General features: G+C 36.0%; 1 protein-coding gene across 1 annotated transcript in view; it reads left to right on the plus strand.

Annotated features, from left to right (window-relative positions):
• CDH9 (cadherin 9) overlaps positions 1–26675 on the plus strand; it is a 167985-nt gene that overhangs the window by 131655 nt on the left and 9655 nt on the right. The window contains exons 7-9 of the mRNA XM_010331608.3: positions 188–441; positions 24593–24729; positions 25200–25321. Coding sequence (XP_010329910.1) covers positions 188–441; positions 24593–24729; positions 25200–25321 — 513 coding nt within the window. The remainder of the gene's footprint in view (positions 1–187; positions 442–24592; positions 24730–25199; positions 25322–26675) is intronic.

The following is a 26675-nucleotide window of genomic DNA, read 5'->3' on the forward strand; positions in this document are numbered from 1 at the left end:
CCTCTATAAATAAGTATATGGTGAAACAAATACTTAAAATTTATTTTATATGCATATGAAGCAATAATTGAGAAAGTTATTTAAACAAAATTGTTGGTATATTTAGGATTGCTGGCTATTAAAATTTGCAATCATCCTCCATTGTCATATCTTCTGAATTATACTAATTTCTTTCATTTAACTTCAGAATTTAGATTTTGAAAATAAAATGCTCTACACTTTAAGAGTGGATGCCAGCAACACTCACCCTGATCCACGATTCTTACACCTGGGACCTTTCAAAGACACGGCTGTGGTCAAAATATCTGTGGAAGATATAGATGAGCCTCCTGTGTTCAGTAAAGTCTCTTACTTGATAGAAGTAGATGAAGACGTAAAGGAGGGCAGCATCATTGGACAGGTTACGGCATACGACCCAGATGCTAGGAACAATTTAATAAAGTAAGTGCTTTGAAAATATTTATGTTTTTAGAACTATAATAACCTATCATAAAGAAAAAAAGAAATATAATAATCTCACTCTTTACAAACTATGTGGGAAAATAAAGGTTGCACAATGTATAATCAAGCATAGTAATAGTATCAAACTCTTCCAGAGCACAAATTCTTAGCTTGGCTGTCTTTGATATGCTCTGGGTACAAGGTAGATAGTATTATAGTATTTTTCTGGAGATAATAAAACTGAGGCACCTAGTACTTAAATTATTTGCCCAATGTTTATTAGAAAGCTGGGTTTAAGAACCAGGAAGTTTAAGTCCAGAGTCGATGATTTTAATTCCTTTATCATTGGTGTAGTTCTTGTCTCATTGTCTCTCTTGGTTAAATAAAAGTTCAAAAAAATAATGAAATAAATAAATTAGAAAAAATATGTTATCCTAGAATGATGAAATATTTTCTTTTGAATACTGTTCATATATGTGTGTGTGTGTGTGTGTGTGTGTGTATGTATGTATGTATATATATAGACTTTAAGTTCTGGGATACATGTGCAGAAGGTGCAGGTTTGTTGCCTGGGTATACATGTGCCATTGTGGTTTCCTGCACCCATCAACTCGTCATCTATATTAGGTATTTGCTCACGATGCTATCCCTGACCTAGTTCCCCTCCCCGCAATGTGTGATAACCCCCTCTCTGTATCCACTAAGGCCTAATACATATCAACATTTTAAAATAATATTATGTCAGTTATATTCCCAAAACACAGAGTATTGCTAAATGGATGACATTTAAGTCAATAAGAAAGATAAAAGTATTAATTTGTATAGTATAATATCTTTCAAAATTTCAAATGACTTTTTACCATTTTATAGGTTTTAAATATGCCAGAAACATAAATAAATCTTATGTATTGTTTGTTCAAAGGGGAATTTAAATGTAGTTGGCTCATATAGAAATTTACGCATGGGGTGGATAATGATAGGTGGATGTGTGGAGGAAAATATTGACAGCTGAAGAAATGGACAATACATTAACCTATTAAACATATGGCTAATAAATTACCTAAAATTCTACTTTGCTTAAAATTTAATTAGGGAAAATAAGTGGTTAAATTAATTTCATGTCCTTTACACACAGCAAATTAATAATCACAATACTAAATATATAACTACTTAATTTTCACTTTAGGACTTTCCAAATATGTTAATTCACAAAGCAATTTGTTGCACTAAATATATTTTAATGATGATTTAATTTGTTGGTCAGATTAATATATTATTAAACATGTTAACCTTTGTAATTAAGAAACAGTCCATAAAATCCAATCTGTAGTTAATGCCCTAAGCTGATATTAGCTTGAAAATTTGGATTAGCTTTAGGTTTATTCCATTATGATTCCCTGTTCATCTGTTTTTAAAAAATAAATTATTAGTACCAAATTATGCATTTTGTATATTGTTTAACATCATTTTTGAAACATGACTTCTTGTTAATATTGGAGATTATTTTACTCTGGCAGAATTTTTATCAGTATACATAAAATGTTTAAAATTTTCACGTTGCTTAAAGTAAAATTCTTGAAACAATGAAGAAGTAATCTAGTTTCCCAATGATCAAGGTATATGTACTAGCATGTTCATATCCAAAGCAATGTAGATTTGTGTTTCATTGAAATGGTATATGACTGCTTGGTGTTGGTGTCTCTTGTATGCAGGCCTATTAGATAAAAGTACAAATTATTTTTAAGTTTTCTGCAGTACTGAGATGGAAATAAGCATTCATCCATTTTTTTTTTTTTAAGGATAAGGGGCTGTTCATACCAGTAGCTACAAAAGCTCAGTAAGTGTCTGTTATTGACAGTTTTTGTCGTGTTTCAAGAAAAAGTCATCAATGTTGGTTATTCCTTTATTTCTCCTTAGCATTTGTTGCACCAAATGTTTATGATTGAAATCCTACATTCATTTTAAAAGTAACACATTGTAACTTTTTTCAATGCAATCACACATTATCAGAAAGTTGTAAACAATGACATTATATCAACTTAGATAATGAACCATGTTATTGCTGGACAATTGAATATTTTTGAGTCTGAATGAGACCAAATATTTATAATAATACATGTGTCTTTTCTTCATCCATCTAGCATATGTGCATATTAGGAATTCAATAAATGTTGGGTACCTCACAAAAAGAATGATTCCCCTTCCGTCACCAAGGGTATTTGTTCATTTATTCAGATCAGGGGTCCCATGAAGCTTTGTCAGTTCTTCAGCATTCCTCTCTGAACAAATGTTTTCATCTTCTCAGTAAGCCCTACATAAGCTACAACATATATGTTCTTTAGTCAAATTATAGCATCTAGACTGTCGTAAACATTTTGTCTGCTCTTTCTTCCACAATATAGTGTTCATCATGTATTTAGCTCTTGCTCTGAAGTGGAAACTGTTTAGAAGTTTATATTTATTGGCTCATTTAGGCTTCATCACAATTTTTTTAAGACAGGCACAATTATCGCCACTCCAATTTTACAGAAGAATAAACTGAGATAAAAAAAAATTCAAGTAATTTTCCCAAGGACACAGTGCAAATAATTTGCGGACATCTTAGTAGAAATCCAATTTGTTATCAAATATACAGTATGTGATTTCTCTGTGACTTGATTATGAGGTAGAAGTAATTAATATGATGCTCTTCATTTGTAGACAAATTCAGCTGATCTCAGTGGTACCAAGCAAAACTCTCAAGGGCAAAATTATATAGGAAGCAAATATAGCTTTTGTCCCTACGACTTTGGTCCAATTATTTTCCAGGACTACAAAATGGAATTTCATAAATGCTATACATATTATCTTAGGAAACTATGGTTTTATTTCCATTCTTTTAATTGCATCATTGAGGTGTAATTGACCTGCAGTAAATGGCACAAATGTAAAGTATACAAGTATAACACTGATCTGCTTTCTTTCAATAGATTTTCTTTTCTTTTCTTTCCCTTCCTTCCTTCCTTTCTTCCTTCCTTTCTTCCCTTCCTTCCCTTCCTTCCCTTGCCTCCTTCCTTCTCACCCTCCCTCCCTCCTTCCCTTCCTCCCTTCTTCCCTCCTTCCCTCCTTCCTTCCCTCCTTGACTCCCTTCTTTCTTCTTTCTTTCTTTCTTTCTTTCTTTCTTTCTTTCTTTCTTTCTTTCTTTCTTCTTTCCTTCTTTCTTTTTTCTTTTCTTTCTTTTTTTTTTTTTTTTTTTTATTTTTGAGATGAAGTCTTGCTCTGGTTGCCCAGGCTGGAGTGGAATCGTGCGATCTGGTTCACCGCCACCTTTGCCTTCTAAATTCGAGTGATTCTCCTGCCTCAGCCTTCCCAGTAGCTGGGATTACAGGCATGCACCACCATGCCCATCTAATATTTGAGTGCATGAATAGTTGTTTTTTTTTTTTTTTTTGCATTTTTAATACAGATGGGGTTTCTCAATGTTGGTCAGGGTGATCTTGAACTCCCAACCTCAGATGATCAACCTGCCTAGGCCTCCCAAAGTTCTGGGATTACAGGAGTAAGCTACTGAGCCCAGACAATCGACTGGATTTTCTAGAATTCTATGTAAATGAATCCTGTGTGTTCACTCTTGTTGAGTGCATGAATAGTTTTCTTCCTTTAATAGCTAAATAGCGCTTCAATATATAAAAATATAACAATTTTCTTATCCACCCACCTCATAATTGCCATTTTGGATTGTTTCCAACCCTGGAATATTATATTTATACAAATATGTATGCGAGGACACACGTACACACTTTTACATCATCGGATAGCCACAGGCTTTCATTTCTCTTGAGTAAATATCTAGAAGAGTAATCGTTGACCATACAGAAGGTAAATGTTTGATATTTAAGAAACTGACAGATTGTTCAAAGTAGTTGCATGATTTTAACATTTCCACCAGTATGTACGAAGGTTCCAATTGCTCCACATTCTCACCAATACTTAGTGCAGTCAATCTCTTTAATTTTAACTATTCAAGTGAGCAGTAGTATCTCATTTTGATTTTTATATTCCCCCATAGCTAATGACTTCAAACATTTGTCACATGTTTATTTGCCACCCATATACAGTCGTTGAGGAATTGTCCATTTACATATTTGTCTTTGTTTATATTTTACTGGAATTTTTCTTTTTAAAAATTTATTTATTATACATTAAGGTCTGGGGTACATATGCAGATCGTGCAGGTTTGTTACATAGGTATACAAGTACCACGGTGGTGGTTTGCTGCATCCATTGGCCCATCATCTGCATTAAGTATTTTTCCTAATGCTATTCCCCCAACTCCCCCCACCCCCTACTATTCTTCCCTTAGCCCCTCACCCCCCAGGCTCCGGTGTGTGATGTTCCCCTGCTTGTGTCCATGTGTTCTCGTTGTTCAACATTCAATTATGAGTGAGAACACATGGTGCCTGGTTTTCTGTTCCTGTGTCAGTTTGCTGAGATTGATGATTTCCAGTTTTATCCAGGTCCCTGCACAGGATATGAAATCTTCTTTTTTTATGGCTGCATAGTATTCCGTGGTGTATATTTGTCATAGTTTCTGTATCCAGTCTGTCACTGATGGGCATTTGTAAATCCTGACGGCTGTTGTCTCTTTTTTTTTCTGAGATGTCCTGCCCAGCAAGAAGGGAATCTATTTGACAGTCTGCCTGCAGAGGTCTTGCTGAGCTGCCATGCTGGGCTCTGCCCAGCTTTTGTGTAAACTTTCCAGTGGCTTTTTTTTTACACAGGCAATGTTGAAACCACCTAGTGGAGCCTCAGCAATGACAGGTGCCCCTCCCCTCACCAAGCTCTAATGTCCTAGGTCCAGCTCAGACTGCTGTGCTGGCTGCAAGAATTTCAAGCCAGGGGAGATTAGCTTGCCAGTTTTCCTGGGGGTGGGACCCACCAAGCCAGCTCGCTTGAATGAGCAGTTCTGTCTCACTGGTGTTCCAGGTGCCACTCGACTAAACTTTTGATTTTATAATTTTTTTTCTTTTACATTTTTTTTCTTTTTTTAAAATTGTACTTCAAGTTCTGGGACAAATGAGCAGAACGTGCAGGTTTGTTATATAGGTATACACATGCCATGGTGGGTTGCTTCACCCATTAACCCATCATCTACATTAGGCATTTCTCCTAATGCAGTCACTCCCCTGCCCCACCCCCTGCGAAAGGCCCTGGTGTGTGATGTTCCCCTCCCTGTGTCTGTGTGTTCTCATTGTTAACTCCCACCTATGAGTGAAACATGTGGTGTTTGGTTTTCTGTTCTCGTGTTAGTTTGCTAAGAATGATGGTTTCCAGCTTCATCCATATCCCTGCAAAGGACATGAACTCATCCTTTTTCATGGCTGCATAGTATTCCATAGTGTATATATACCACATTTTCTTTATTCAGTCTACCACTGATAGGCATTTGGGTTGGTTCCAAGTCTTTGCTATTGTGAATAGTGCTACAATAAACATACATGTGCATGTGTCTTTATAATAGAATGTTTTATAATCCTTTGGGTATATACCCAGTAATGGGATTGCTGAGTCAAATGGTGTTTCTGGTTCTAGGTTCTTGAAGAATCACCACACTGTCTTCAACAATGGTTGAACTAATTTACACTCCCACCAACAGTGTAAAAGTATTTCTATTTCTCCACATCTTCTCTAGTATCTGTTGCTTACTGACTTTTTAATGATCACCATTCTAACTGGTATGAAATGGTATCTCATTGTGGTTTTGATTTGTATTTCTCTAATGATCAGTGATGAAGAGCATTTTTTTATGTTTATTGACTGAATAAATGTATTCTTTTCCATGGTCTTGACAAACTGCAGACAAAGAGATTACCTCCAGTGCCTGCAGTATCAGTGCCCAGGTTTCCGGCACAAAACTGGGTGGCCAATTTAGCCACAGCAGTTTTTTTTTTTTTTTTTCTCATACTCCAGTGGTACCTGGAATGCCGGCGAGACAGAACTGGTCATTTCCCTGTAAAAAGGGGGCCGAAGCCAGGAAGCCAAGTGCTCTGGCTTAGTGGGTCCCACCCCCATGAAGACCAGCAAGCTAAGATCCGCTGACTTGAAATTCCCGCAGCCAGCACAGCAATCTGAGCTTGACCTGAGACATTGGAGCTCAGTGCAGGGCAGGGGCATTCACTATTACTGAGGCTCGGACAGGCTGTTCTAAACTCGCTTGTGTAAGCAGTCGCTGGGAAGTTTACACAGAAACTGGGCAGGGCTGATGGCAGCTCAGCAAGGCCTCTGTGGGCAGACTGTAACTAGACTCTCTTCATGCTGGACAGGGCATCTCTGAAAAAAAGGCAGCAGTTGGTCAGGGACTTATAAATAAAGCCCCCACCTTCCTGGTACAGAGCACCTGGGAAAAGGGGCAGTTTGGGTTCCACATCAGCAAACTTAAACATCCCTGCCCGGCAGCCCTGAAGGGAGCGACTGATCCCCCAGCACAGTGCTTGAGCTCCCCTAAGGGACAAGCAGCCTCCTCACGTGGCTCCCTTATCCCTACCCCATCCTAACTGGGAGACACATCATACAGGAGAGTTCTGGCTGACAGCTGGGAGGTACCCTTTTGGTATCAGAGGAAGGAACAGGCAGCAATCTTTGCTATTCTGCAGCACCGCCAGTTGACTTCCAGGCAAGCAGGGTCTGGAGTGGACCTCCAGCAAACTCCAGCAGACCTGCAGCAGAGGGGCCTGACTGTTAGAAGGGTTGCTTCTTCATTATTGAATTTGGTTATGCTGGATGCAATTCTTTTTCTGATACATGCTTCACAATTCTTTTTTTCTACCAGTCAATGGCTTGAATTTATATTCCTTTAAACTGACCTTCAGTAAATGAAAGTTCTTCATTTTAATGAAATGTAATTTATCAACTTTTATAATGGATGAATATTTTGCTGCCTAATTCAAGGCAGTATTGTATTTATTTTATATCATAGATATAAATATAGATCTATGATCAATTTTAAGTTAATGTAGATGGTGTGTGGTATGGATCAAAGTTCTTTTCTTTTTTTGTATTTGGTAATATCTTATTTTCAACATTTTTTTGTTGAAATGACTACCATTTCTCCATTGAATTATTTATATACTTTTGTTGCATGTATGAATCTATCTCTGGACATCTTTTTACTCCCATTCACTATTTGTCTATGTCTACAAAAATACATTTTGTGTAGCTTTATAAAAAAAACCATGAAAGGAGGTTGTTTTTGTCATTTAATGTTTTTTTTCTGTTTTACAGTTGTCAGTTTTTCTAGGACCCTTGCATTTTGATATGCCAATTTCTATACAAGTGTCCACTGGGATTTTGCTGAGACTGTTTTTAGTCTGTAGATGAATGTAGGCAGAATTGATATTATAATAATATGGAGTATATTAACTTACAAACAGCACGTATCTCTCTACTTATTTTAGAATATCGGTTCATATTCTTTGTCCACTTCTTGATTTTTTTTTTCCCCTTATAAATTTGTTTAAGTTCCTTGTAAATTCTGGATATCAGCCCTTTGTCAGATGGATAAATTGCAAAATTTTTCTCCCATTCTGTGGGTTGCCTGTTCACTCTGATGATAGTTTCTTTTCCTGTGCAGAGCTCTTTAGTTTAATTAGATTCCATTTGTCAATTCTGGCTTTTGTTGTCATTGCTTTTGTTGTTTACGTCATGAAGCCTTTGCCCATGACTATGTCCTGAATCATATTGCCTAGGTTTTCTTCGAGGATGTTTATGGTTTTAGGTCTTATGTTTATGTCACTGATCCATCTTGAGTTAATTTTTGAATAAGGTATAAGAAAATCGTCCAGTTTTAGTTTTCTGTATATGGCTAGCTAGTTTTCCCAACACCATTTGTTAAATAGGGAATCCTTTCCCCATTGCTGTATTTTGTCAGGTTTGTCAAAGATCAGATGGTTGTAGATGGGTGACGTTATTTCTGAGAGAGCCTTTTGTTCTGTTCCACTGGTCTATATATCTATTTTGGTACCCGTACCATCCTGATTTGGTTACTGTAGTCTTGAAGTATAAAGTCAAGTAGCATGATGCCTCCAGCTTTATTCTTTTTGCTTAGGAATTTCTTGGCTATATGGGATCTTTTTTGGTTCCACATGAAATTTAAAGTCTTTTTTTTTTTTTTTTTCAATTCTGTGAAGAAAGTCAATGGTAGCTTGATGGGGGTAGCATTTAATCTATAAATTACTTTGGGCAGTATGGCCATTTTCATGCTATTGATTCTTCCTATCCATGAGCATTGAATATTTTTCAATTTGTTTGTGTCCTCTCTTATTTCCTTGAGCAGTGGTTTGTGGTTCTCCTTGAAGAGATCCTTGAAATCCCTTGTAAGTTGTATTCCTAGGTATTTTATTCTCTTTGTAGCAATTATGAATGGAGGTTTACTCATGATTTGGCTCTCTGTATATTTTTGAATATAAAAATGCTTATGATTTTTACATATTGGTTTTGTATCTTGAGACTTTGTTGAAGTTACTTATCAGCTTAAGGAGATTGTGGGCTGAGAAAATGGGGTTTTCTAAATATACAGTGAATCTGCAAAGAGAGACTGTTTGACTTTCTCTCTTCCTATTTGAATACCCTTTGTTTTTTTTTTTTCTCTTGCCTCATTGCCCTGGCCAGAATTTCCAATATTATGTTGAATAGGGGTGGTGAGAAAGGACAATCCTTGTCTTTTGCTGGTTTTCAAAGGAAATGCCTCCAGCTTTTGCCCATTCTGTATAATATTAACTGTGAGGTTGTCACAAGTAGCTCTTATTATTTTGAGATATGATCTTTCAGTACATAGAGTATAAAGAGTTTTTAGCATGAAGAGTTGTTGAATTTTGTCAAAGGTCTTTTCTGCATCTATTGAGATAATCATGCACTTTTTGACATTGGTTCTGTTTATGTGATGGATTACATTTATTGATTTGCATATGTTGAACCAGCCTTGCATTCCACGGATGAAGCTGACTTGATCATGGTGGATAAGCTTTTGGATGTGCTGCTAGATTCGGTTTGCCAGTATTTTATTGAAGATTTTCACATAAGTGTTCATCAGTGATATTAACCTAACATTTTCTTTTTTTGTTATGCCTCTGCCAGGTTTTGATATCAGGATGATGCTGGCCTCATAAAATGAGTTAGGGAGCAATTCCTCTTTTTCTATTGTTGGGAATAGAAATCCTTTTTCAGAAGGCATGGTACCAGTTCTTTGTCTCTCTGGTAGAATTTGATTGTGAATCTGTTTAGTCCTCGTCTCTTTTTTGTTGGGAGGCTATTAATTACTGCCTACATTTCAGAACTTTTTTATTGGTCAATTCAGGGATTTGATTTCTACCTGTTTTAGTCTGGAGAAAATGTATGTGTCTTCTAAATTTTCTGGTTTATTTGCATAGAGGTGTTTATAGTATTCTCTGATGGTAGTTTGTATTTCTATGGGATCAGTGGTGATACCCCCTTTATTATTTTTTATTATGTCTACATGATTCTTCTCTCTTTTCTTTTTCATTAGACTGCCTAGCCATGTATCTATTTCTTTTCAAAAGACCAGTTCCTGGATTCATGATTTTTTGAGGGTTTTTTTGTGTCTCTATCTCCTTTAGTTCTGCTCTGATCTTAGTTATTTACTGTCATCTGAGAGATTTTGAAATTGTTTGTTCTTGTTTCTCTAGTTCTTTTTTTTTAATTTTAATTTTTTTATTGCATTTTAGGTTTAGGGATACATGTAAAGAACATGCAAGATTGTTGCATAGGTACACACATAGCAGTGTGATTTTCTGCCTTCCTCCTCATCACCTATTTCTGGCATTTCTCCCCATGCTGTCTCTCCCCAACTCCCCACCCCACACTGTCCTTCCCCTATTTCCCCCCAACAGACCCCAGTGTATGATGCTCCCCTCCCTGTGTCCACGTGTTCTTATTGTTCAGCACCTGCCTATGAGTGAGAACATGCAATGTTTGATTTTCTGTTCTTGTGTCAGTTTGCTGAGAATGATGGTTTCCAGGTTCATCCATGTCCCTACAAAGGACACAAACTCATCATTTTTGATGACTGCATAATATTCCATGGTGTATATGTGCCACATTTTCCCTGTTCAGTCTATCATTGATGGGAATTTGGGTTGATTCCAGGTCTTTGTTATTGTAAACAGTGCTGCAATGAACATTCATGTGCATGTGCCCTTATGGTAGAATGATTTATAATCCTTTGGATATATACCCAGTAAAGGGATTGCTGGATCAATTGGAATTTCTATTTCTAGGTCCTTGAGGAATCTCCACACTGTCTTACACAATATTTGAACTAATTTACACTCCCACCAACAGTGTAAAAGTGTTCCTATTTGTCCACATCCTCTCCAGCATCTGTTGTCTCCAGATTTTTTCATGATCGCCATTCTAACTGGTGTGAGATGGTATCTCAATGTGGTTTTGATTTGCATTTCTCTAATGACCAGTGATGATCAGCATTTTTTCATATGTGTGTTGGCCTCAAATATGTCTTCTTTTGAAAAGTGTTCATATATTACACCCACTTTTGAATGGGCTTGTATTTTTCTTGTAAATCTGTTTTAGTTCTTTGTAAATTCTGGATATCAGCCTTTTGTCAGATGGGTAAACTGCAATTTTTTTTTCCCATTTTGTTGATTGCTGATTCACTCTAATCACTGTTTCTTTTGCTGTGCAGAAGCTGTGGAGTTTGATTAGGTTCCATTTGTCTATTTTGGCTTTTGTTGCCAAGGCTTTTGGTGTTTTGGTCATGAAGTCCTTGCCTACGTCTATGTCCTAAATGGTTTTGCCGATTTTCTTCTAGGGTTTTTATGGTGTTAGGTCTGATGTTTAAGTCTTTAATCCATCTGGAGTTAATTTTAGTGTAAGGTGTCAGGAAGGGGTCTAGTTTCTGCTTTCTGCACATAGCTAACCAGTTTTCCCAACACCATTTATTAAACAGGGAATCCTTTCACCATTGCTTGTTTTTGCCAGGTTTGTCAAAGATTGGATGATTGTAGATGTGTTGTGTTGCCTCTGAGGGCTCTGTTCTGTTCCATTGGTCTATATCTCTGTTTTGGTACCAGTACCGTGTTGTTTTGATTACTGTAGCCTTGTAGTATAGTTTGAAGTCCGGTAGTGTGATGACTCCCGCTTTATTCTTTTTGCTTAGAATTGAGTTGGCTATGCAGGCTCTCTTTTGGTTCCATATAAAGTTTAAGGTATTTTTTTCCAGTTCTACAAAGAAGGTCATTGGTAGCCTGTTGGGGATAGTGTTGAATCTGTAAATTAATTCAGGCAGTATGGCCATTTTCACGATATTAATTCTTACTAACCATGAATATAGAATGTTTCTTCATCTCTTTGTGTCTTGTCTTATTTCATTGAGCTGTGATTTGTAGCTCTCCATGAAGAGGTCTGTTACGTTACTTGTTAGTTCTATTCCTAGGTATTTTATTCTCTTGGTAGCAATTGTGAATGGCAGTTCATTCTTGATTTGGCTCTCTTTAAGTTTGTTATTGGTGTATAGGAATGCTTGTGATTTTGCACATTGATAAAAAAAAAAAAAAAAAAAAAAAAAAAAAAAAAACCCTCAAAACCTAGCAGAAGACAAGAAATACTAACTAAGATCAGAGCAGAACTGAAGGAGATAGAGACACAAAAAAACCCTTCAAAAAATCAGTAAGTCCAGGAGGTGGTTTTTCAAAAAGATCAACAAAATAGACTACTAGCCAGATTAATAAAAAAGAAAAGAGAGAAGAATCAAATATATGCAATAAAAAAAAAACAATAAAGGGGATATCACCACAGATTCCATAGAAATACAAACCATCATCAGAGATTATTACAAACAACTTTAGGCACATAAACTAGTAAACATGGAAGAAATGGATAAATTCCTGGACACTTGCATCCTCCCAAGCCTAAACCAGGAAGAAGTCAAAACCCTGAATAGACCAATAACAAGGTCTGAAGTTGAGGCAGCAATTAAGAGCCTACCACCCAAAAAAGCCCAGGTCCAGATGGGTTCACAGCTGAATTCTACCAGACATATGAAGAGGAGCTGGTAGCATTCCTTCTGAAACTATTTCAAACAATCCAAAAATAGATGGAATCCTTCCCAAATCATTTTAGGAGACCAACATCATCCTGATTCCAAAACCCGGCAGAGACTCAGCAAGAAAAGAAAATTTCAGGCCAATATCCATGATGAACATAGACACAAAAATCTTCAGTAAAATATTGGCAAACTGAGTGCAACAGCACATCAAAAAGCTTATCCACCATGATCAAGCAGGCTTCATCCCAGGGATTCAAGGCTTGTTCAACATAAGCAAGTCAAAAAACGTAATTCACCACATAAATGGAACCATAGACAAAACCAACATGATTATCTCAATTGATGCAGAGAAGGCCTTTGTCAAAATTCAACAGCCCTTTATGCTAAAAACCCTCAATAAACTAGGTACTGATGGAACATATCTCAAAATAATAAAAGCTATTTGTGACAAACCAACAGCCAATATCATACTGAATGGGAAAAAACTGGACACATTCCCTTTGAAATCTGGCACTAAACAAGGATGCTCTCTCTCACCACTCCTATTCAATATAGTATTGGAAGTTCTAGCCAAAGCAATCAGGCAAGAAAAAGAAATAAAGGATATTCAATTAGGAAAGGAGGAAGTCAAATTGTCTCTATTTGCAGATGACATGATTGTATATCTAGAAGACCCCATTGTCTCAGCCCAAAATCTCCTGAAACTGATAAGCAACTTCAGCCAAGTCTCAGGATACAAAATCAATGTGCAAAAATCACAAGCATTCCTATACAACAATAACAGACTTAAAGAGAGCCAAATCAAGAATCAACTGCCATTCCCAGTTTCTCTAGTTCTTTTAATTGTGATGTTAGGGCAGGCATCCCCAAACTTTTTACACAGGGGGCCAGTTCACTGTCCCTCAGACAGTTGGAGGGCCACCACATACTGTACTCCTCTCACTGACCACCAATGAAAGAGGTGCCCCTTCCTGAAGTGTGATGGGGGGGGCCAGATAAATGGCCTCAGGGGGCCGCATGTGGCCCGTGGGCCATAGTTTGGGGATGTCTGTAGGGTTTCAATTTTAGATCTTTCCCACTTTCTCCTGTGGGCATTTGGTGCTACAAATTTCCCTCTAAACACTGCTTTAGCTGTGACCCAGAGATTCTGGTATGTTGCATCTTTGTTCTTATTGGTTTCAAAACACTTATTTCTGCTTTAATTTTGCTATTTACCCTGTAAATAAATACGTTATTTCAGAGCAGGTTGTTCAGTTTCTGTGTCCTTGTGTGGCTTTGTATCACTTTCTTAATCCTGAGTTCCAATTTGATTGCACTGTGTTCTGAGAGACAGTTTGTTATTATTTCCATTCTTTTGCATTTGCTGAGGAGTATTTTGCTTCTAATTATATGGTCAATTTTAGAATAAGTGTGATGTGGTGCTAAGTAGAACGTATATTCTGTTAATTTTGGGTGGAAAGTTCTGTAGATGTCTACAAGGTCTGCTTGATCTGGAGCTGAGCTAAGTCCTGAATATCCTTGTTAATTTTCTGTCTTGGCGATTCGTCTAATATTGACAGTGGGATGTTAAAATCTCCCACTATTTTTGTGTAGGAGTCTAAGTCTCTTTGTAGGTCTGTAAGAACTTGCTTTATGAATCTGGGTGCTCCTCTATTGGGTGCATGTATATTTAGGATAGCTAGCTATTCTAGTTGCATCGATCCCTTTACTATTATGTAATGCCTTTCTTTATCTTTTCTTTATCATTATTGGTTTAAAGTCTGTTTTATCAGAGACTAGTATTGCAACCTCTGCTTTTTTTTTGCTTTCAATTTGTTTCGTAAATATTCCTCCATCCCTTTATTTCGAGCCTAATTATGTCTTTGCACTGAGATGGGTCTCCTAAATACAGTACACTGATGGGTGTTGACTCTAATTTGCCAGTCTGTATCTCTTAATTGGGAAATTTAGCTCATTTACGTTTAAGATTAATATTGTTATGTGTGAATTTGATCCTGCCATTATGATGTCAGCTGGTTATATTGCAGCTTAGTTGAGGCAGTTTCTTCAGAGTATTCATGGTCTTTGTAATTTGCTATGTTTTTCCAGTGGCTAGTAGCAGTTTTTCCTTTCCATGTTTAGTGCTTCCTTCAGGAGCTCTTGCAAGGCAGGCCTGGTGATAACAAACTCTCTTAGAATTTGCTTGTCTGTAAAGGATTTTATTTCTCCTTTGCTTATGAACCCTACTTTCGCTGGATATGAAATTCTGGGTTGAAAATTCTTTTCTATAAGAATATTGAATATTGGCCCTCACTTTTTTCTGGCTTGTAGAGTTTCTGTACAGAGATCCACTGGTAGTCTGATGAGCTTCCCTTTGTAGGTAACCCCAACCTTTCTCTCTGGCTGCCCTTAACATTTTTTCCTTCATTTCAACCTTGGTGAATTTGATGATTATGTGTCTTGGGGTTGCTCGTCTCAAGAAGTATCTTTGTGGTGTTCTCTGTATTTCCTGAATTTGAATGTTGGCCTGTCTTGCTAGGTTGGGGAAGTTCTCCTGGATGATATCCTGAAAAGTGTTTTCCAACTTGGTTCCATTCTCCCATCATTGTCACGTACACCAATCTAATGTAGGTTGGGTCTTTACACACAGTCCCGTTTTGTTGGAGGCTTTGTTCATTCCTTTTCATTTTTTTTTTTTTCTGTAATCTTGTCTTCATGCTTTATTTCATTAAGTTGAGCTTCAATCTGTGATATTCTTTCTTCTGCCTGATTGATTTGGCAGATAATTGTGTATGCTTCATGAAGTTTTCATGCTATGTTTTTCAGCTCCTTGAGGTAATTTATGTTCTTCTCTAAACTGGTTATTCTAGTTAGAAATTCCTCTAACCTGTTTTTCAAGGTTCTTAACTTCCTTGCATTCAGTTAGAACATGTTCCTTTAGCTCAGAGGAGTTTTTTATTACCCACATTCTGAAACCTACTTCTGTCAATTTGTCAAACTCATTCTCCACACAGTTTTGTCTCTTTGCTTATGAGGAGTTATGATCCTTTGGAAGAGAAGCTGTGTTCTGGCTTCTGGAATTTTCAGCTTTTTTGTGCTGGTTTTTCCTCATCTTTTTGGATTTATCTACCTTCTGTCTTTGACGTTGGTAGCCTTTGGATGGGTTTTTTTTTTGTAGATGTTATTTTTTATGATGTCGATGCTATTCCTTTCTGTTTGTTAGTTTTCATTCTAACAGTCAGGCCCCTCTTCTGCAGTTCTGCTGGAGTTTGCTCCAGACCCTGGTTGCCTGAGTATCAGCAGTGGAGGCTGCAGAACAACAAAGATTACTGCCTGTTTCTTCCTCTGGAAGCTTTGTCCCAGAGGGGAACCTGCCAGATGCCAGCCAGAGCTCTTCTATATCAGGTGTCTTTCAACCCCTGCTGGGATGTACTCCAAGTTAGGAGGCACAGGGGTCAGGGACCCACTTGAGGAGGCAGTCTGTCCCTTAGCAGAGCTCCAGCGCTGTGCTGGGAGATCCACTGCTCTTTTCAGAGCCCTCAGGCAGGAACGTTTAGGTTTGCTGAAGCTGTGCCCACAACTGACCCTTATCCCAGGTGCTTGGTCCCAGGGAGACAGGAGTTTTATCTGTAAGCACCTGGCTGGGGCTGCTGCCTTTCTTTCAGAGATGCCCTGCCTGTAGAGGAGGTAACTAGAGAGGGGTTTACAAATCTTTTAAAAATATTTTTCTATTTTATTATTTTTTATTCTTTATTATTTAGGGGTTTTATTTGTTCTTTTCTGTTTTTGATTTGCTAGCTGGGGTCATTTATTCAAGACATAGTATTTTTCTAATATGTACATCATAGTAATGTAGATTTCCTTCTAATTATAGCTTTAGCCATTTTTCACAACATTCTGATATTAATAAATATACTCCATTTTAAAATTACTGTTTTTTTTTTGTTTGTTTAAACATTACTTGTATAATAGGCATATAGGTGGGTCTTGCTTTATAACCTCATTTAACATTCTGTGACTTTACATTGAAATGCTTAAACCACTTATGTTTAATGTGATTATTGATACTGTTACATTTAATTATCATTTTGCTATTTGTTTTCTGATTTTTTCCATCTTTATTGGTTTCCTCTTTCTTATTGTTTGCCTTCTTTGGGTTAATACAGTATGTTTTGTTCTATTTTATTTCTTTTTTGGCTTATCACTCTTCTTAAAAATTTTTGCTGAATGTAGACTTTTTGATTGTTTCTTATCAGTAAAGATTTTGCTGTGCTCTTAAATTTGTTTCTATCTTTGTTACTTTACTTGTTTCTCATAATGCTTTTAATTTTGTCACTAGTTTTGGGCAGTTTAATTATTACGTGCCTTACTCTAGTATGCTTTATTTTTTTTTCACTCAGAGTTAATTGTGACACTTCAATTCTTAGTGTATACCTTTTCTTAAACTTTGAACATTTTTGGTAGTTGTTTCTTTAATATGTTTTGCCCTACCCTCTTCTCCTTAAAATAATTTAAGTATGATTATATCAGTTTTCTTAAAGGTATAACACTGTTGATTGGGTCTCTTTTTTTTTCCATTATTTTCCTTTTTCTCATTTTGAATCTATTCAATGACATTTTGAATCTATTCAAAATGACAAAAAGGAAAAGAATAAAATAATTAATTCATCTCCATCATGAATATGAAAATGAAGATTTATCTTCATCGACAAGTTCACTAATTATTTTTCTGCAGCATCTTAACTACTTTAATTTTACGCAGAGTATTTTTAAATCTTTGATTTGTAGTCTTTTCTTTAAAGGTTCTTCAATATACTATATATATTATATACAGTAAGGCATATATATATATATGCTTTTAAACATGCATCTCATTAGCATGCCTATTAACTTTTAAAATATCATATTTATTTCTTTCAATGGTGTTATTTGGGGGTTGTTTTTAATTAATAGGTTTTTCTTTGAATTCACATTTTTCTGCTTCTTTCCCTTTCTGTAATTTCTGATTGGATTACAGGCATTGTGAGTTTTACTAGGTTCAGTGCTAAGTAGCTTCACATTCTAATAAATATTATCAAGTTTTGCTCTTTCTTAAAACAACTTAATTCTTTTGAATCTTGGTTTTGTAGCAAACCTTAATCTTGGACTAATTTTGCCCCATTAATCAAGCAGTACGTTTCTGAGTAGTCTACTAAAAGTCTTGCAAATTATGAGGTTTTCTACTTTGTCTGGTGATGACTAGTGCCATTCCCAGTTCATACATTTTCTCCCTCTAATCCTTGTGATTGGTTACCTCTGTCATTTCTTGTTTCCTGTTTCCATCCATTTTCTCATACATACACAGCTGAAAAGTTGAGCGGCATTCTTTTTAGATTATAATGGTTCTCTCTGTTACTTCTTCCTCCAAACTTTAGCTACTTTAGTGTCTGTGGACTCAGCATCATATGCTCTACTCAGGGAGATTGGCAAACTCCATCTGTGTCCCCACATCCTGCATTATGAAAACCCTATTCAGACAGCACAATGGGAAAGTGTTAGGGATTACCTCATTTCCTTCCTTTCTCTCAAGGATGATTGTCTTGTTTTCTTATGTCCAGTACTTTAAGAATTATTTAATGTATTTTGTCTGATTTTTTTTTACTTTAGTATTATGGTAAATCCAGCACCTGTATACATCTTTGCCAAGAGAGGAAGTTAGAGAAAATTATTTTTTAATATGTCCATGCTTACATAATTGTAGTAATTCATTTTAGAAAACATGGATGACACAGGAAATTTTGTAGCTCATAAGACAACTATGATTCTCTGCTCAATAGATACTCTAGTATTATTTTACTGCATTCCACTGAATATTCCATCTTTCACACATTTTGTCAGTCTGCTATCTTACTTTTACATTAATTCATTATATATAGTATAAAGATTTTTAAAATTTTATTTGCTAATGTCATTAAACTCTTAATCTTCTATTGTATAAATATATCACATATGTTATACATCATCAATAAATGTTTATACAATTTATACATACACACACATATACTTGTGTGTATATTGTGTGTGTGTATATAACCTCCCCTATATGTGATAATTTCCTGGGGCTATGATTTCTCATTCAAAGACTGATAGTAAAATGTGCAACCTTGCTGCCCAGTGTTTAAAAGCTGCTGAATAAAAGTTCAATTTAGGGTGGGCATAGTGGCTCACTAATCCCAGCACTTTGGGAGGCCAAGGCAGGCAGATTGTGAATTCAGAGCTTGAGACCAGCCTGGCCAACATGGTGAAACCCCATTTCTAATGAAAATGCAAAAAACTAGTTGGGTTTGGTGGTGGGCACCTGTAATTCCAGCTTCTCAGGAGGCTATGATAGGAGAATCACTTGACACTGGAAGGCAGAGGTTTCAGTGAGCCAAGATCATGCCACTGCACTCCAGCCTGAGTGACAGAGTGAAAATTTTTATCAAAAAAAAAAAAAAAAAAAAAGTTCAGTTTAAAAGTCTTCCAGAAATCTTTGTTTTGTATAGGTACTCAGGTCCTGGAAAAATCCATTATAATTTCACCTGTAACATCTCAAGAATTATTATAAGCAGAAAAAAACATGTTGAGAGATCAAATTAATCTCAAATTGTATTCTTCAGTTGGTACTACAAATTCTGCCAATTTATGAGGTCATACCTGAAAACATAGCATAGAGGATGGTTCCTGTTAGCATATAAAACGTATGCAAAAAAGCTTTAGATATCCAATTATAGTGTGAGGAAAAATGAGCAATAATTCACCAAGAATGCGACATTGTAGCATGGGACTGCTTTGTTTGCTGTGATCAAATTTAGAAGGATGACTGATCTCAGTGCTGAAATAGGCGATGATAAGCATCACGGAGAAACATTTTTCCAGGGAAAGATTGGGAACTAATTCTCATCCACGATTAAATCTGTTCATCAAATATATTTTCTGAAATACATCTGCCACTTGCAGCATGAGATTATGGTTACAATTAGCAGCTGTTGTCAGCGCTGCTTCACCTCATTAGTAATCATGGATCTCCAAAGTTATAGGGTTGATTATAGCTTCACAAGAACTGAAAGAACATGTTGCCTCATTTCACACCTATTTTATGCTTAACGTATTTAAAGTTCAATGATTTTTAAAAGGAATCCTTTCTACGGCTATGGAATTGTAACAAAACAAACTTTCTGGTGAGAGATTTAATCATGTCTCAATAAAATGTCCATGACTTCAGAATAAACTGGAATAAATGTGTAAGTGCATTCCTATATAGAGCTGCTTCTCTCATATTTGCTTGATTTTATTGCAAGAGGTAAAATAATAATAATCTAACAATAATATCACTAATCTCTGTAAAAAAGATTGAATGTTTTTCAAATGAAATTAAAAATAATGTCATTGTATAGCTAATACTCTATTCATTTTTGAGAGGTAATGAAGGTTGGATAGGTCGCAGCTATAAGAAACATGTTTCTGGAACACAGTAGCTAGAAAGTAAAATAACATCCCAGCTAAATTGACCTAGTCAGTGGAAGAAATATATAGAATCTCGTAGAGAAAAAGAAATGTATTCTTGACATATCTCGCATATTACTCATTTGTTCTGGTGTCTGTAATTTAGTTTAAATTATTTGTGCTAGGTAAAAAATATATATCTGACACATGCTTGACATTTAATGGTAGAACATAAAAATACAAAGAGCAAACAAGAAAAATGAAAAGCAGAGTTCGGCTTTTGTGGGAAGAGAGCTCTTGTGCTCTCTTGCACATGTTATTTGATGCCTATATGATTGGATCCTGTCTCTGCAGAAAGTATTAATACAAAAAATTTATGACAATGGCCTTTTTTAAACTTATTGTCCAAAATTCAATGCGAGGAGATCAATAAAATATTGTTGTCATAATAGGCCATCTGTTGGAATATAGAGATAGCTTTGTTCTGTGTGGAGGGTTTATCAGGCTCTTTCTGGTCATTTGTGGTAATCCAATGTATTTATTATTAATAAGTAAATCAGAATGTCCTGTGTTGAAAATAGAAATTTGGCTGCTAAATAAAAGAAAATTATCTCTGAGCTTTGACAAAATGTGAGACATAGTTTGCACTGGAAACAAAAATCTGAATATAGACCTGGAGGTTGGCAATGTCAAAGTTAAAAGTGAGATATTTCTGTAGCATTAGAGCGTTTCCTTCATGGATTCTTAAGGTGAAAAACAGTGCCTTTCAAGGTTGTACCTAAGAGTAGGGTGGCCAGAAACCCAAATCTATTTTGATCCTGAAAAAAGATACAAATAATGTCAAAGTTTGACTTTTATCATGTTGCAATTGTTAGCTGTTCCTCAATCATAGAACTATCACAGAAATCTCTAGGCCAAACTCGAGGGCAACTAGCAATGAGCACAAAAGGAAAATTAATTTCCTCTCTGATCTTCAATGGAAACAGTAGGAAAAAAATCCAAGAACTATTCAGACATAAGCAGGTAATGGTTAACTACTGAACTTTCCAACAGTGGAGAGAAATATTTACAGGTGAATATTATGAATTGAGCTCCATTCAATGCATAGATGTAGTTCTGGTCTTTTACTTTCACTTTCTTTTGTACATTTTAGGTTTATTTTTATTCATAAGCAGAATTTGTGTAGCTAAGGAAAAAATACATTTTTATTGTTCCAATGACTTTCTTTGCTTTTATCTCAAAAACCTTGTAATAGTGATTTGGTTCAAACATCAATAAAGCCCACATCAGGAAGTATAAGAGAGTTGAAGCCTATAGATAGGAAACATAATATTTTGTTTCATGCTAGCACAACTGGAAATAGAGATTAAAAAGAAAACTTTCAATATAACTTGCATGCTCAGTTTTACTACACTGTTATTTTACAAATCAAATCTATCTCTGATAATAGTCTTACAGAGAATTGTTAGCTAAAGGCCAACATGACTTCTGCTTCCAGAAAGCAATAAAATAAAATAAAACATTTCTGGAAGCAGAAGCCCCTGTTGCCTGGCTGAATTGAAGTGGTGTGATCTCGGCTCACTGCAACCTCCACCTCCTGGGTTCAAGTGATTCCCTGCTTCAGCCCCCTGAGTAGCTGAGACTACAGGCGCCTGCCACCACACTCAGTTAATTTTTGTATTTTTTGTAGAGATGGGGTTTCACATGTTGACCAGGATGGTTTCGATCTCTTGACCTTGTGATCTGACCACCTCGGCCTTCCAAAGTGCTGGGATTAGAGGTGTCAGCCACTGCACCTGGCATAAATGATTGTATTTTAAGTGCCTGAATTCTTTTTATAACACCTTTTGGAAAGATTACAATAACGATTGATTACTGAACATCTTGAGGGAATACTATCATTTCCATGTAGTTCTGTTGTGGATTGCAGAATCCTACAGAATGACAAAAGGGAGATGGTTGAGCTATTGCCATGTACTGGAAGTGAGGTAGAACCTGAGACCAGCTATATGAAGTTTTTTAGCCATTCCACCATTTAGATGACACCCAACAACTTTTTTTCCATGGCCCAAATACTCTCTGTGAAGCAGTATCTGTGACTCTGCAATATTATTTTAGTAAATATAGCAGAAAGTAAATTAAGCAAGCATCTTCATGTACTGTATTAAATTGTTAAAATTATGATCAGACACAAGTTTACGTAATAGATCCCTTAGGTTCAGCATAATTCTCAAACAATAGATTAAATGGTTATGTCCCAGATGGGCATGGTGCCTCAGGCCTGTAATCCCAGCACTTTAGGGGGCCAAGGCAGGCAGATCATTTGCGGTCCGGAGTTCCAGACTGACCTGACAAGCATGGAGAAACCCCGTCTCTACTAAAAATGCCAAATTAGCTGAGCAAGGTGGTGCATGTCTGTAACCCAAGTTACTCAAGAGGCTGAGGCAGGAGAATTGCTTGAACCTGGAGGGCTGATGCGGTGAGCCGAAATCAGGGCATTGCACTCCAGCCTGGGCAACAAGAGCAAACCTCTGTCAAACAAAAAGAAGAAGGATGTCCTTGAATAAAAAATTTAAACAACAACAACAACAACAAAATACAGTTGAGGTTAATGTATGTTCACCCAATAATTTAAAAATTTCTCATACTTCATAATGTTTCAAAACCTAAATATCTATCCATTATGTTTGCCAAAGTCAGTACCAAAGCATGAATATATTAAAGATTTATAATGGGAACTGTGACTTTCCAATACACTTGATCAAAAAGAAGTTCATAATAAGGTAAGATGCCTTTCATATGATACCAAGAAAAATGAGGACTACACCAGGGGCTGATTAACCTGTTAATAGTCCTTCACTGCTTTTCCTGTTTCTGTTCTTATTCTAATCACTTCATCTCATAGTCTAAAACTGCTATATTAAAACCTAGTCTGTAGAGTTACAGCATAGGATTCATCTAAGAGTTTGTTAGAAATGCACAATCCCAGCTCCCACCCCTGAGCTACTGAATCAAACTCATTAGTACGTGATTCACCTAAATGTTAACATTTGAGAAGCACTCACTTTTTGATATGACTCAATTAAAGGCTCTGCTACAGAATTCTCAAAAAGATGTAAAAAATTAGCTAGTACAGCATAACATGGTCTGATGTAACTGAAGGACTGTCATATAAATTAATCTTTTCTAAAATTTATCTTTTAAGTATATATTAGATTTCTATTGCTGCCACACATAAAAAATACTATAAATGTGTTATGTTACAGATAGGTGTGAACTTCTGTAGGTCAGAAGTTCAGTATGAGTCTCATTGGGCTGAAGTCAAGGTGCTGGTGTGAACAGGCCATTTTCCTTCTGCAGATTCCAGCCAGAGAATTTTTTCCTTGATCATTCGGGCTGTGATCAGTCAGCTTCCTTGCAGTTGTGTGTGCAAGGTCCCTGTTTTCTTACTGGCTGTCAGCTTAAGGACCATCCTCAGTTTCTAGAAGCTGCCTACATTCATTGTTTATTGGTTTATGGCTCCTTTCCTTCAGCTTTAAAGCCAGCAGCAGTGGGTCAAGTACTTCTCATTCTCCAAATCTCTTCTCTTTTTCTCTTCTGTTTCATCTCTCTAAATCAATAACCTCTGCTTCCCAGGTTCAAGCGATTCTCCTGCCACATCCTCTGGAGGAGCTGAAGCTATAGGGACCCGCTACCATACCCCGTTAATTTTATAATAGACATGGGGTTTCTCCATGTTGGCCAGGCTGGTCTGGAACTCCTGACCTCAAGTGATCCTCCCTCATTGGCCTCCCAAAGCGCTGGGATTACAGGCTTGAGCCACCATGCCCGGCCTTCCCCTTCCACTTTTAAGAGATCGTAGGATTAAACCAGGCACATCTTGATAATGAGAGACAATCCCCTGTATCAGTGTTTTTAACCTTAATCACATCTGCAAAGTTACTTTTGAGGTGTAAGACAAAGTCTTCACAGGTTCTGGGGATTAGGGGACAGACATCTTAGGGAGAGGAGATATTATTTTGCCAACTGCAGACTGATACAAAGCTTACAATGACGTCTTCCATATACAGCCCTAATGAGAAAGTTACAGAACTCTCTGTTGATATGACATTTCATTTTGATTTGAAATAAGTTGGAGGGATAGATGGAAGGCAGGCCTGCATTTAGCTGGATGTTTCTTGAATAAAAAGTCATTCATGAGCTATATATTTTATAATAGCCTTCTCTATATTCACTTATAGAGGACCCTGGACAGACTTATGAATTTTTTTAGCATACTTTTGATTTATTCATTACAATCGACTCAATCAAGTTTAACATTACTGTTTCATGTGCCTCAAGCAATGCAGTCAGCCTATGACAAGTGAACCAAGTGCTACTTAAGAACTCACTTTACCAACTGCTGCCCAGATTTATGTGTATAAATAATGGCTCTAAAGTACACATAATCATGGAATTGTAAGTGGAAAGAGTCAAATACATGAAATTGCTCAAATAACAATTGTGTAAAATAAAAATTCAAGAAAGTTGTTAGCATTTTACATTTCACATCTTTGTCAGATCATTGTGGAAATTACCTATAATTTCAAGAAACAGTAGAACTAATAACCTTAGAAGAATGTCTGGATTTATGAGTCTCTCTTCTGTCAGATACTCTGTTGATCGGCATACTGATATGGACCGTATTTTCGGCATCCACTCAGAAAATGGCTCTATTTTCACTTTGAAAGCCCTTGACCGGGAATCATCTCCTTGGCATAACATCACTGTTACAGCCACAGAAATAAGTAAGTCAGAGCTATCTCCACCTGAACACACTGTCTTTCATCAAAGTGGTAAAATAATAGCACCAGCTGGACTCATTTTCTTGAGTGGTGTGATTGTATCCTTAGCAAGATCTTAGAGAAATGGTTTAGAATGTCAACACATTTCTAAATTATTTTTAAGGGTTATGAAATAATTTATTCCTTTCAAATTTGATATTCTTTTACACCTTATATGGGAGAGAAATATAATTTAGCCTTATAAAAATAATCTAAGAAAATTATTACAAGTAATACTTCATTCTCAATTATATTTTCCTCAATTTTATTGTGCTTTTCATTTGGACCATGTAAGAGAGCTGAGATATTCATCAGCAGCCCAATTGAGAAAGTGCACACCACAAAAATGATCTGTTGCTAAGCTACAAATGGGTGAGTGGTTTCACTGCTTCTCTGTAAATGAGACTGAAATCTTACACATGTTCTCGTTGCAGATAACCCAAAACAAAGTAGCCACATTCCTGTCTTCATCAGAATTCTAGATATAAATGACCATGCTCCGGAATTTGCCATGTATTATGAAACATTTGTTTGTGAAAATGCAAAACCTGGGCAGGTAAATAAAATTATTAAAAAAGTTAAAAGAATATATTTTCTCTTTACAAGGTCAAATGACAATTCATTATTTTATTTTCAGGATTTCTTTTGTGCAAATTATTGTCCATACTTCTTGTCCACCATTTATTTATCCTTACTAAAGAACTCACAGGGATTTTAAAAAGGTGATTTTAAAAATGCTTTTATGATGGAATCAATAATATAGTAGGGAATATTATAACGTATGTTTTAATTTATATACTAGGTTTATCATGACTATCAGATATGTAGAAGCTGTTACCTGCATTCATAATTATGCTCACGCTGAGTTATATTCACTAACAGAATGAAAATACATTATTAAATAAAACATGAAGTATGAAAGTGAAACTGTTTTATGTTACTATAAAGGTAATCATAATAATTCTTGTCTTGATTAGATTTTTCCACTTTTAGTAGTTTTAGGATATATTGATATGAGTGATATTTTATAAGTTTTGAAGTTTCATATCACTGAAATGAAGTAATTTATTTGTAAAAAAATTAAGAAGTCTTCTTACAAAGTAATTCTTTCAAATGTATAAATGTAAGTAATTCTAAATGCAGAATATGCTTATTTTTGTCAAAAATATAGTATTTTTCAATAACAATAACTGCATAATTTTTACCAAAGGTAATCAGTTAATTAACTACTTTAAAGGAAAAAATAGGTAGATGTTCAGAACCATCTGTGATTCCATCATGTATTTTTAAGTTAGAAAATAAACTGAAATAGTCTTTCTTCTATTCCAATAGAGAATATTATGAACTGAGTATTTGTGGTACTTCTCCAAATTCGTATTTTGAAAATGTAACTCTAGTGTCTTGTACTGGGAAATGTGTTCCCAAGAAATAATTAAGATGAAGTGAAGTCATACAGGGATTGAGCCTGATCTGATGGGATTAAGCATACTAAGAAGAGATAAAAGAGAGCTCATGCTCTCTCTTTCTTCCTGTCCCTGAATTCATGAACCAGTGAAAAACTATGTGAGAGCATTCAGGGAGAAGCCAGCTATTAATATTTGCAAACCCTCACCAAAAGCCAACAATGCTAGCATCTTGAGCTCAACCCTTACATCCACCAGAAGTATGTGAAAATGCATTTCTGTTGTTTAAGCCGTTGACTGTGTGGGACTGTTATGGCAGCCCAGCTGACTAAGACAGAGATACATAGCACATTCCACCTACATATACAAAAATATAAATGAGATTTTATTTGTAATAACATGGAATTATTACATAGCTATTTGGATTAAAAATTGCTTTTCTTTTTCAGTTTTCAATTTATAATGAGCATTTCAGTTTGATAAATAATTATTTTTAATTTGATGCTT

Source organism: Saimiri boliviensis, chromosome 1 (assembly GCF_048565385.1).
Source record: "Saimiri boliviensis isolate mSaiBol1 chromosome 1, mSaiBol1.pri, whole genome shotgun sequence".
NCBI classification, from domain to species: Eukaryota; Metazoa; Chordata; class Mammalia; order Primates; family Cebidae; genus Saimiri; species Saimiri boliviensis.